The sequence below is a fragment of the Mercurialis annua genome, linkage group LG1-X, assembly GCF_937616625.2.
Source record: "Mercurialis annua linkage group LG1-X, ddMerAnnu1.2, whole genome shotgun sequence".
NCBI classification, from domain to species: Eukaryota; Viridiplantae; Streptophyta; class Magnoliopsida; order Malpighiales; family Euphorbiaceae; genus Mercurialis; species Mercurialis annua.
The window spans coordinates 70199264-70212780 of NC_065570.1; the positions used below are offsets into that span (position 1 = coordinate 70199264).

At 29.0% G+C, this 13517-nt stretch overlaps 1 protein-coding gene and 1 long non-coding RNA gene across 2 annotated transcripts; one reads left to right on the plus strand and one right to left on the minus strand.

Annotated features, from left to right (window-relative positions):
- Positions 1-1412: 1412 nt before the first annotated feature.
- Positions 1413-2356, minus strand: LOC130015011 (uncharacterized). The gene is made up of 2 exons (XR_008790009.1): positions 2116-2356; positions 1413-2024 (listed from the first exon to the last, which is right to left on the minus strand). It is a non-coding gene; the product is annotated as an uncharacterized LOC130015011 (long non-coding RNA).
- A 4238-nt stretch (positions 2357-6594) lies between these two features.
- LOC126657464 (dof zinc finger protein DOF3.5) lies at positions 6595-8058 on the plus strand. The gene has a single exon (XM_050352158.2). The coding sequence runs from the start codon at positions 6778-6780 to the stop codon at positions 7690-7692; it is 915 nt and encodes a 304-aa protein (XP_050208115.1). The 5' UTR covers positions 6595-6777; the 3' UTR covers positions 7693-8058.
- The last annotated feature ends 5459 nt before the right edge of the window (positions 8059-13517 follow it).

Consider the following 13517-nt stretch of genomic DNA (forward strand, 5'->3'; position numbering starts at 1 on the left):
AACTAGACCTGGTTATGGGATTGGGTACTCGCGCATGACGAATTTGGACAATAATTTTTCATTCCACTCCGGCCAGAATCTGAACTCGGAAAAAGCTTGCTATTTTATGGGCGGGTTTGAACTTTTATTTTTTTATAATTTGCATATAAGCCCGTCTAAAACCGTTCTTAACCTACAAAAATATAGTGTGAGAGCTGGATTTAGATAAGAAATATAAAATCTGAACCGAATTTGAATTTGTATAAACATTAAAAAGTCTGGCGGAACCAGCCCAATCTGAGCCCATGAACATCTCAACTATTAACGAGAGACCATAAGGTATTATTATTTCTTTTAATTGGTCCCTCTGAGATGAAATTATTTTTAACCATTAATGACATCGAACATGAGTAAATGGGTGTGTTATTCCATGTGGCTATTTTATCATTTAAAAATCGATTAGATAAATAAAACAGTGAGTAATTAATAACAAAATAAGGTCTAAGGGTTTTATAAAATAAAACGTAATAGTAGATGGACTTAATAAGGGTTTTGCCAAAGGGATAAGGATAATAGACAAATTCAAATTCAAACTCAAATTCAAATCTAAATGAAACTCAAATTCAAATGCAAGTTCAAGTTCAATAAGCTCTATATATTAACTTTCACATTCTAGAAATAAAATAGCGCAACACAAGAACAAATCTGAACCGTCGTGAAATAATGGTAAGTTCCCATTCATCCTCAAAATCCAAATATAGGATTTGCCGGAAGATTCAGAACCGCAGAAGGTTCCGTCTCCGGAAGGGAAAAAGTCCCGGCAGCCGGACACAAAGAAATTCAATGGACAACATGAAGATTATGTATAACAGATTTACACGGCATAGCTCTTACACAAATCACAATTTATGGTTTCATCGGAATGATGTTGAGATTGAGACCAGTTTTCATAGTCAAAAAATTGTTACGCTTGATCAAAGCGGCGACGTTTTATGGTATGAAGTCGATGAAGAAGGGACGTTGTATTATCCAAATATTTGTAATAGTAATGATGAAGATATTAATCGGTATCCGCCTCCTGCCCCGGATGATGTTGGTGATCGTCATAGCAGAAATGTTGTAAGGGATTCCGGTTCTCCTTGCTACAGTCAGAATAGCCCTGTTTACGGTCCTGTGCATTTACCGATTGGTTTTGTAGCCGACCCGCTAATAGGAAAACCAAATGATGAGAAATTAGGGGGTGGAGAGATCATAGACCCTTGATTTATCATTATTAATTTACATTAACGCCTAGTTAATTAATTACGTCCTGTAATATGTCAAATTAAAATAGAAATACCTCTTTTTTAAATAATCTGTACTGTTTTTCTCTTATTCTTCTTTTGACACATAAATTTTACTCCTTAAGTTAATTATAACTCTTGTGCGAGGAGTTAAAAGACAGACAAGAAATTTCCTTATATAAACATGACAAGATTAAGAAATTTCCTTATATAAACAGTTGGCTTCAATCCTTTATGTTGCATTTCTTGAAATAATTCATTGTATAGCTTATAACATTTGCCTTGATGCCCCGAGAATTATAGGTAAACTCAGTAGGCTCTTTTCCGTACTCGATCATCAAATCAAAGACCTCATAAGCTTCTCTGACATTTTAACTGCTCGTTTCCTAAAACATTTGCTGTGTTCGTTACAAAGAGAAGTGAATAAATCACCCTTACGGTTCCCATCCCCCAATCCCCATCCTCCTATATATGCAACTCAACAGCACAACTTGTTTCGTGGATTTTGCATATTGAACGTTACGAAAGCGAGCATCCCCTTGAACCCCACTTATAGTCATTTTATCAAACACTTTGAGTGCCTTTCCATCCAGCCACATACCTTTAGCCAAAGTTCTAAAAGTAACCAAATCAGGCTCAAAACCCGTCTTCATAATTTCACCAAACACACAAAACCCACATTCTACTACCTCCAAATTGCAACAACAATTAATCACTACGAGTGTACATAAGTGAGGGCTAACACCAGCATGATTCATCTTGCTGTATAGAGAAAACACAACTCAATCAGATTTCAGCTTAGAAATTGAGCCTAACACATGATTCAAAGTACTAATCGAAGGAATGAGTTTACCTGAATTGCGCTGATTCCTGACTTTTAATTCAAATTGGATAGGACTCAACAAGGTCTTTATAAAGGGACTGCTTTCAAGTTCAGAATTTACTGAAGAGCATTGAGAAGGGTTAACGAATAAAGGGGAAAGAGTGTGAGGAGGTTTAGTTATTTTTGACAAAAATTGCAGCCCTTGGACGACGTTTTTACCCAAATACTTGCTTGCCATATTTAAGTATCACTATTTAACAGCAGAACAAAATAGATCAAAAGCTAGAGGAAAGTAATTTACTTTTAAAAATGTACGAGTAATTAACCTTTATTATTTTATATTTTTTAATATTCTCAAAAATTATTAATTTTAGATAAAAAAAAAAGAAAAAAATTAATAAGTTTAAATATAGGGGTTTTTCAGAAACTACCTGGAAAAAATATCTACAACATGCTGGCAATAAATTAAAATTTATGGAATATAAAAAATTATAAAAATACTGGATTGAAAAAAAAAAACTAGAACGAAACTGAAATTAAACCAGATTATTTTTAGTTTAATTTTATCTTATTTTTAATAATTCAGTAAAATGAAATAACATAAAAAAAGTGGACTACTATTTACCGCTCTAAATTACTACCCACCGCCCAACTTTTTACCAAAATACCCTTAAACCATTTTCAGTTTTTTTAAAAAAAAATTCAATCCTCTCAATTCAATTAAAAATCCAACGAATATCCAAGCGAATTAACAAAAAAAATGTCAAAATCGACTAGAGATAAAGGACGGAACCTCCGATAAATAATCGGTTCTTATTTATTTAATATTTTTTTTTTAAATTTTTTTAAATGGGCCATCGCCCTCAGATGGTGATGGCCCATAGGGACCATCGCCTTGATTTGGCGATGGCCCATAAGAGCCATCTCCTGAGATGGCCCTTTATGCCATCTTCTATAGGGCCATCGCCAAATCAAGGCGATTATTAGAGGTTACCGTCCTCTATTTTTAGGTGATTTTGATATTTTTATTATAAATTTGCTCGGTTATTTGTCGGGTTTTTAGTTGAGTTGAGAGGATTGAGTTTTTTTTTAATTGAAAATGGCTTAGGGATATTTTGGTAAAAAGTTGGGCGGTGGGTAGTAATTTTGGACGGCGAATAGTAAAACCTAAAAAAAAGCACTTAATATACACTTACTACATATTTAAAGTAATACTATTAAAAGGGCTAAAAAGTCGAGACCTTTTTTGGGTGATTAATATATTACTCCTTCCGTTCCAAATTGATGGGCACTATTTCAAGTTTTTTTGTCCAAATTATAGGCACTAAATATTTACTTTAACAAGTAATTGTCAAATATACAGTCATTAATTATAGAGAATATATTGGAAACACAATAAAAATCACAAAAAGACAAAAATTACCACTATATTAAATGAGGGCAAGTATGATATTTTTTCATATATTAACTCATTTTATCTAAAATTCATAAATTTCTTAATACCCGTTTTTGTCCTAAACTGTCTATCAATTTGGGACGAAGGGAGTATAATTATAAGGGGTAATTATTATTTTTATGAGTTTAAGTCAGAAATACTATCTTTTATGAGTTTCAAAAAATTAGTATTCCTCCCTCACATTTATATTATATAATTGGCACCATCTTATAAATGAGTGTTTTAGTTAAAGAAAACTAAAGTGAATGGGGAACAATAATATTTTTAGAATTTATAAAAGAGACAGCAATTCAGACTTAAATTCATATGGGTAATAATAAATAATCTCTTATAGCAATACATTATCGATGCAGTTTAGGGTCGTCTCAAGTGATCTTCCTGCACAAACAGAAAAATTCAAAAGGTCATAAGCTGGTGTTGTCTAAAAGTCACTCCAATATTTAAATTAGTAAGGGTTCTTTTATAAATTTATGAATGTACAATGTAATTGGATCTGAAAATACATTACCTTTCCAATTAAGCATATGTCGAATGGTATTGATAAGTCTTATTGGCAAATGGTGTATAACTTCTCAGAAACTAATTTTTATCCCATGTTCTTCTATAGTTGTGACATACGTATCAGACCGCGATAGCCGATATAATTTACACGTAATGGAAGGAAGAGTAGGTGCACATCGTATCTAGTTTTTTCTTCATGCGAGGTATGAAGCCATTAGAAAGAATCCTATTAGGGCGAGCCATGAATAGCTTAGACGATTTATAGCTCGCTTTAGATTTGGAATTTGTGAGGAGGTTGGTATCTATTGTTATAATCTAATTTAAATGTTTTTAGGTTTAACTTTTCCATTACAATAGTAAACGAACATGGTTAAACTATATGTAAGATAAGCATACAATTAATTCATTACCCATCATTATTTCATGTTATAAACCCAACTTAAAGTTGCAAAATAGGTAGAGTTATGTAAAAACATCATATATGCACATGTATAAAATTGATTTGGATAGAGGTAGGACGCAAATGAACACACACAAAAAAACATGATCATTTCAATTGGCGTTATAGCATTTAGTGTAAAAGAGGCGTATTGATACCAAATAACTATAAGAAAACAAATTCATCATTTTTTTTTTAAGAAAACAAGTTGTAGAAGCGACAATCACACAACTTATAAAATTTGCATTGTGAATAGTACATTTAAATTTAAATTTAAATTGATTATTGATTATATATTAATAATTAATAAATATACTTATTTTTTGGATTCATTTTAATGAATCTTTTTTTAATTGATAATTTTATTTTTATTTTCATATATAATATAAATATTTCACATTTTTTTATAAAATTATTTGTAAAGCCATAAGTTAGAGGGTTAAAAATAAAATTTATAAATAAATTAGGAGAAAGAAGTAATTAAGTAAAATTACTGATTTTAATTTTAAATCATAATTAATAGTCAATTGCGTGAAATGTAATGATTATATCTAAGGGAAAAAGAAAAAGATTTGACCATGAAATTGAGGTATTCATTAACGGAAACCGAGAATGACGTGTAACCATAATAAGCCGCAATCTGAGATCAAGACAGTAATCACCGTAGATGATGCATAAGAATTAAGTCAAGCTATTGAATGGAGAAATAACGTGCCACGTATGTGCATTATGCACGTGCAGAGCAACATGCTCTACAACGTTAAACACTGATTAGTTTTATGATCCCGATAATACCCAAAGAAAACGAGTAAAGTACACTGTATTTAGTTCCATTGTTCATGCAATATCATTACGATAATGCCGACTACTTATATTAATATGCATTTCTTTATTTTTTATGATTTACCAAAGAACCCATCGTTAATTTAATTAATTATAACTCAATTACCTAGTTTTCTCTAATTATTAAATTGCAAAACAAAATAAAATGAAAAACAGATTCTTCCTCCATCCGATCTAATTGAAAAAGTTAAGAGCAGATTACCTTAAAACTTTTTGCATATGTTTGATATAATTTATATTTTATTCTCTCTTATTTAAAATCAAACGATATGGTCTCTCACTTTTAATTATGTCTACAATTTAATCCATTCGTCTTTTTTTGTTAGTCAATTAAGTCAAAAGATTTAGGGATAAATTAATTGCAAACTTAAGGAACGAAATCGTAGTAAAAAAACAAAAATGGGGGACCAAATTGTGTTTTTTAATTAATTTTATTTATTTATTCCTTGACTCGGTTGACTAACACCGAAAATGGACGGAAACAAAAACGAGGGAGCAAATCGTTTGATTTTCAAATAAAAAGGAACAAAATCTGAATTATGACATATATAGGAAGTTTCAGAGTAATTTGTTCGAAAATTAAATAAATATTTATCAATTATAATTTTTATGGTTTACTATTTGAATGTAATTAATATTAAATGTTAAATTATTATTCAAATTCTTAAATTTTTCACTTAAGATATAACTATCGATATTTTAATTCTTTGCCCTAAACAAAAATATAGAAAATTGGGAAGTTGGTGAATTGAAGAAAATGACAACTTAGAAGCATTGACTTGTGAAGCTCAATCAAAACATCCAAATTAAGAAACGCCACATGAAACCAAATAAAGCCTCCCTATAACGTTCATTCCGCCTATCAAACAGTAGACTCCCACACACCCACAACAATATTACTAATCATCTCCATCACCATATATCAAAAATTCTTACATTATATGTGTGGCAAATTCTTTCAATGTTTGACTTATTTATGTAAAAAATATTATTTAATATTTTTTAAATAATTATTCAGTACTTATCAACATCGAAATTTTCAAAATCAGTATACAATAGATGTCTCACCTTGTCTTATCCTAATTCCGCTACTATACTATATAATTTCGACTCGATAAAACTATAATGGACTATATTTTTTCTACCAAACTGTATATATACCGTATATAAATAATTTATCATGTCTTGTTCATTATTGATATAAATTACATTAAACTCATTCGTCAGTCAAATAATTATTAGTAAAGAATAGAATATATTGAAGTATTAATTTATGTACGTAGTACATTCACACTTGCACCCACTCGATTTCTTGATCCTGACGGCTCGCAACCGCCCACGTTTTATACCCTAATCCCATCCCTACTTACCCCCTCCATCTTACACACTCTTCCACTTAACTCTCCCCTCTTCTCTTCATCTTTTCCTTCTCACAAATTCTCTTACACACAAAATGTTCAGCCTTGATCATCACCAAACGATGTCGTTGCAGTGTTCTGATCACAACCCTATACCTTTGCCCACGATGGATCAAAGAAAATGGAGAACTGCCTCGTCGACTCATGTCGAACTTGCTCCCAATTGTCCTCGCTGTGCTTCTGCTAATACCAAATTCTGTTATTACAATAATTACAGCTTGTCTCAGCCTAGATATTTTTGTAAAGGTTGTAGACGGTACTGGACTAAAGGTGGCTCGTTAAGAAACGTTCCGGTAGGCGGCGGGTGCCGGAAAAGTCGCCGAGCTAGATCTTCCGCTCGTGGTGGGATGAATTATTACGGCAAGGGTAATAGTAATGGCTATCTGAATAGTGGTTCTTGTTCTTCCAGCGGAGATTCTATGATTCAAGAAAATAGTGGTTCGGAAATTGATTTAGCTGTTGTTTTCGCCAAGTTCTTGAATCAAGAATCGAGTTTAGAAGTTCCTGATGAGCCTAGTGATCAAGAATTGGTTAGTGTAACCGATTCTTTAGGTACTCCTGACAGTGTTAGCCTGACAAATCATCAGATTCAAGAATCTAATGATTTATTATTAGAAAGATTGCTTGTAGCAGAGGATCAAGATCAGCACCAAGAAAGCATTCAAGAACTGATAATGGAAAATCAAGAATTCGGATTGCCGAATTTGCTTGGTGATGATGAATTAGTTCAAGATGCTTTGTGGTCTGAAGCTGAAACATCAATGGCCGATGTTTCTTGGCAATTATCGGCTCACGATCAGGTACAACAACCACAATTTAATTCACTCTCAGTGGATGATCAGCTAAAGATTTCTGATCATTTTATGAGTGATTATAGTTCTTGGAGTTCGTTCGATCTCTCGACGTCGTCGACGGGAATTGAGGTTTTCTCAGGAGTACCTTTTAATTAGATCTTGATTTTATTTCTATTTTTGTATACTATATAATCTATTTTCTCTTTGGAGAAAATTCATTATTATGGCTAGGTCCCCATGAAAATAGTCATGGCATATAGATAATACAATAAAAATGATGGGAAATTCTTACCTTATATACTTTATCTATGAATTTAAACCAATCAGATGTTGAAAAACAAAGAATTAGTGAAAATGTATAATATTTCTACATCTTATTGGTTAATTCATGAATAAAATAGGGAGCAGGTTTAGATAATAAATTCCCTAAAATGATATATACACATATACTCTCTCTGTTGTATTATTTTTCAATTTGGTTTTGACCAAAGATTGCAATATTGATATTTAATTTCATTTCTATTTCCGGATATCTATGAGCTAGCAGTAATATGAGTAAAATGGGGTTGGATTATTTCATTTTCATAGAAGATTTGAAGAAGATCTTCAATTGAGATAAGAGTTGGAAGTAGTCTATTCGTTGATGATGATATATATATGGCTATGGCATGCCTTGGCGTTTTCACATGTCATATCTCTTCATCATCATATGCTATTTCTTGGTGCATAAATGAGTTCTATCAGTATTGCTATGTATCACCACTTTACGTCTATGCCAAAAATAAGCGTCCATTTATAAACATGAAAAAAAGTAAAGTTTAATAACAAAATAAATTTAAATTTTTATATACTATTGTTATTTTATCAATTTTTTTTACTTTTATAATAAAATCCTAATCTGAACATTTTGATGTATTTTAGTTATTTTTTCAATTTTTTTATCTTAATACCATACTTATTGAATTTATTTGACTTTTCCGACCAATTTTAGTCCAATTTTTTTTTCTTCCACCACCGAGAGAATTAGAGAATTTTAAATTATAGTTTAACATCATTTTAATTTCTTTTAATACTAGAAGTTAAATGTTAAAATTTTAAAAAATAAATTATACTACTTACAGAGTTAATTTATAAATTCAACTAAAAATTTAAAACAATTAAATTGGTTAAAACAAATTTGGATATAATTGCAACAAAATAATGAAAGATTTTTTCAATTTTTTTTAAGTCGAATGATATTCTTTCGACTTAATCAATTATAGAAATTCATTCAACTCTTTTAAAATTTAAAATATATTATATTAGTTACATGAATTTATTTATATAATTCATCACTTTATCAACTATTAGCTCATAATCTAGCTCAAAATTTCAAATTTTCAATTCACTAAATTATTTTGTATGGTGTTTTATTTTGTATTGTCTTTAATCCTATCTCTGAAAAAAAAACCATCAGTTAATCATTTTATCTATACAATTCATAAATTTATTTATATAAAATATTAAAATATATTAAATAAATTGTGTTAATTTAAAGAGCAAATTTCCCTAAGACCCCTCACGTTTGCCATAATTCACAGTTTGGTATCTTTTATTAGAAAATCAAACGATTTATTACCTCAGTTTTGATTTTTTAAACTATAAGATCCTTTTGTTAGTTTTGTTAATAATTTAATATTTATTTTCAAACAATTTGGTACCTCAGTTTCAATTATATATGTAAACGATTTGGTACCTCAGTTTTAATTATGTTAATGATTTGATATCTCATTCTCAAACAATTTGCAAACGATTTGGTACCTCACGTTTCATTCCGTTAACGATTTGATACCTATATTTAATATTATAGTTTACAAAATCAAAACTGAGGTACCAAATCATTTGATTTTCAAATAAAAGGTACCAAACTGTACATTATGATAAACGTGAGGTGTCTTAGAGTAATTTGTTCTAATTTAAACTATAAAATAATAGAAGTATTTATGAGTCTCCATTAAAAATAATTAATATAGAAACATTTATGATAAGTAAAATAAATAAATAATTCTCATAATTAAAATAAAAAATAAATAAAAAATAAAAAATATTTCTTCTATAAATAAATAAACTATAAGAGTATAACTTATAATTTTTCTTTAGAAATAAAAAATTTGAAAATGAAAAAGTTTAATAGTATATCATAGCCTATTCAAAAAAAAAGTACATCATAGCGGTTCTTATAGTTATGAATTTTAATATTTATATTTTTATAAATAAAAGAAAGTGTCCTAACAAACAATCCTAAACTATTTTAAAATGATTGGGCTATTGAAAAGAATAAAAATTGGCCCAACTCTTAAATTTTGAAGATAACTTAATTCAAAGAAACATGTTTGTTCCTGCAAAAAAATGTTTGTTCATTTTCTAAGACGTTAGGGGCATATTTGAACCTTTTTGTACGTTGAGGGCTTATTTGATCCTAATGTCAAACCTTAAGGGCATAAATGACCCTTTTCCCTTTCTAAAAATATAGATCCGCCCTTAAATATTTTTTAGGCACAAAACACCCTCGTAGTTTTTAAATTGAACAAAAAAGCACTTTCGCCCATGACTTTGACTGACTGCCGTTAACTTGCTGACGTGGCAGTAGAAAAAAGATTCAAAATACCTTTTATTTTAAAATACTTGCCAATTTTATATTTGTATTTTTTTTATTATTTCACCCTCTTCTTACTAATTAACTCCAATATTTTTTTATTAAAATCAATTAAAAATTGTATCACGTCACCCGACCCTCCAGAACAAACGACCGTCGACACACTAAATTAACTTTTTTTTTCAATTAAAAAGATTTTAAAAAAGACCTCCGCGGGCCGAAGGTTGTGGGCTGTTCTCAAGTAAGAACAGCCATGACCTCAGGTCACCGGAGGTGCTTTTTTTAATTTTTATAATTGAAAAGGAAAAAGTTAATTCTAGTGTGCCGACGGTCGTTTATTTCGGAAGGATAGGGTGACGATGGTTAATTGATTTTAATAAAAAAATTAATTAGAGTTAATTAAGAAGAAGAGAGTGGAATGATGTAAAATAACTTGTAAATATAAAATTAGTAAGTATTTTAAAAATTAAGGGTATTTTTGAACTTTTTTCTATTGCCACGTCGGCAAGTTAACGACAGTCAGTCAATGGATGAAAGAGATTTTTTGTTCAATTTAAAAACTGTGAGGGTTTTTTGTGTCCAAAAAAAATTTCAGTCTTGATATGAATTTTTAAAGAAATTTTGAAGGTTTTTTGTACCTTATGCAAAAAAGAACATGTTTTTTTTTTCCGATGACAATCGACAGTCATGGGTACATAAAATATGTGTAGCAGGGTATATGACAGTAGTCATTGGTTTTCAAGCGGAGAAAGGGTGTCCGCTCCATCTCTAGTTTTGTCTCTGCTCGTATATATGTTTATTTAAACATTTAGTTCTATATATATAAATCACTTAACATACATTTTTATTTTGGCTTAAGCATTCAAACATACTCTATCTTTTCAGTTTTTTTTCTTATATGGCCATATCTTTTAAAATTTTCAATTTTGGCCCATTTTTCAATTTTTAGTTTCAATTGTAACTAAATGTCCAAATTGGAGCGGGTAAAAGTTCAAATAAATCTTTCATATTACTTTATTTTTAAAATTTATTATGATAGAAATACAAATTGAAAAAAATATAAAGTGATATAAGAAATATATTTGAATTTTTCTTCCATTCAAATTTGGACAAATAGCTGTAATTGAAAGTGAAAATTAAAAAAAAAAAAACTAAAATTAAAAAATTTGAAAGATTTAGCCATAAACGAAAAAAAATATATTTTTGAATGATTAAACCTTTTATTTTTGCATTGGTTTTTGGCGAGACTTGATAAAAAAAATTATATTTCAAAAATGCCATTCTCCTCAAACTGAATAATTGGAGACTTGTGAATCTCGGATGAGCTGACGAAGATGCATATTCTAGTCTCCGGACTAGCTGTATTCTTATCTCGGTAAATATGTTTGAAGTGTGCCGGTTATTGTTTGACTTAGTGATATTATATGTCGGTGAAATTACTTCGCCCCTATGATGTGTTATCACTACCTTATCAATACTTTAAAAAGATTTGTCGAAAGTTTTTGTAAAAATACTATACTTCGTACTTTACTTGTAAAAATATTCATGTTTTGAAATTTTATTATTTTTTTACTCTTCTATTTAATTTTCTAAATCCATAAAAGAATTATTTAATTTATTTTTCAAAAATCATTTGAAACCGTCACAATTTCTTTTTAGAAATTATTTTTAAAAATAGTTACAAACTGTGTTTTTAGAAATTATTTAAAACTACTTAAAATAGTTTGAAAGTATTTAAAATCATTTGAAATTTTTCTAAAAATGTTTTAGAAACAATTGCTAACTGTACCATTTTAGAAAACGTTTAAAATAATTTTTAAGAAAACACATTGAAATAGTATTTGGAGCAGAATATTAAAGTGTAAGAGTAAAAAATATTTAAATTTTGTAAATATTTTTGTAAACATTCCTTTTGTTTATAATCGCTTGAGTGATGTATGGATGGGGTAGGTACTCCATCTAATCTAATATGAAGAGTTTTTTTTTTTTGTTTTCCTAATATCAAGAGTTTGTTTGGAATGTTTGTCTAAATTGCAAGAGTACAATTGCATATAACAGTTATTTGGTCCAACATTTTGATTCAACATTTTAGACCTCATTTGCTTTGCGGTAAATTCATTAAATAAGTCTAATTTTTTGAGAAATAATTTTTTTTTATTTAGTACATTTTTATCAATCTATTTTCTGAAAAGTTGAAGGGCTGACTTTCTTTTAATTAGGGAAATAACTTCCTTAACAAAACTTAAATAAGTTCTACTTTTCTAATTAAATTGATTAAAATATAAATTATATATCTATATTTAATTAGTGAAAATAATATTATCTTTTAATTTTAATTAACTAAAAATAAAATACAACTTTCCGAGAAGTTATCAACTGAACCAAATATTGAAATATTCATTTCCTCCAAACTAACTTCCTCAACAATTAACTTTCTAAAAAATTCTAGAATCATACACTTTTGAATCATATGAGACCTTAATATCAAGACTTTTATCTATAACATCTCATCATTTTATTAAAAAAAAGTCATTTATGCTCTTAAGATTTGACTCGAATATCAAGTAAACCCTAAATGTCCTATGTTTCTAAAGTTTTGATAATTGTGAGAGAGGAGAGTGCTTGTCAGAGAAATCAAACCCACGATCTAACAGTTTGCTACCTAGTGCTTATATTATTTGAGATGGGTTTTTTTATTAACAATGGACAAGATAAAAATTAAAGAGGAATAGAAAGTACACCAAAATTCTTTGAAAATGCTTAATGATTTGAAATCCCATCCTTTCCCCTTAATAGAAGCAGGCAGCTGGCCCCTAACGCACTCCACTATTTAGGACATGTTTTTTTCTTTTGAAGTTCAATAGCTTAATCCTTTCATTCTACTTACCCACCAATTGATCTATCTATTTAATAAAAAAAATTATATATACTTTGCCCATGACATCCTCTGTGAACATATTCAATAACATTATAATGTGTATTTGTTTTTTAAGTAAATAAATTACATTATTGATATTATTTCTCTTCTCTAAACACATTAGCTTCCAAATAAAAAAATAGAAAATTATCCTCTATTCCTCATTATTTAAAACTTTTACAAAAATACCTTTTTTACTTCTAATCTACCGACGACTTACCAATAGTCTACTAATAAACTATTAAAAAGAGGCATTTTTGCAAAAATTTCAAAAAAAAATAAGGTATATTTGAGAAAAAAACCCATAAAAAATCAACATCCAACAATCAACTTTTACAATAAAAGATATTTTTTTTGAGAAATACAATAAAAGATATTAACAGTAAGCAAACATAATAACTATTTTTGTAATTTTTTTTTATTTATCCA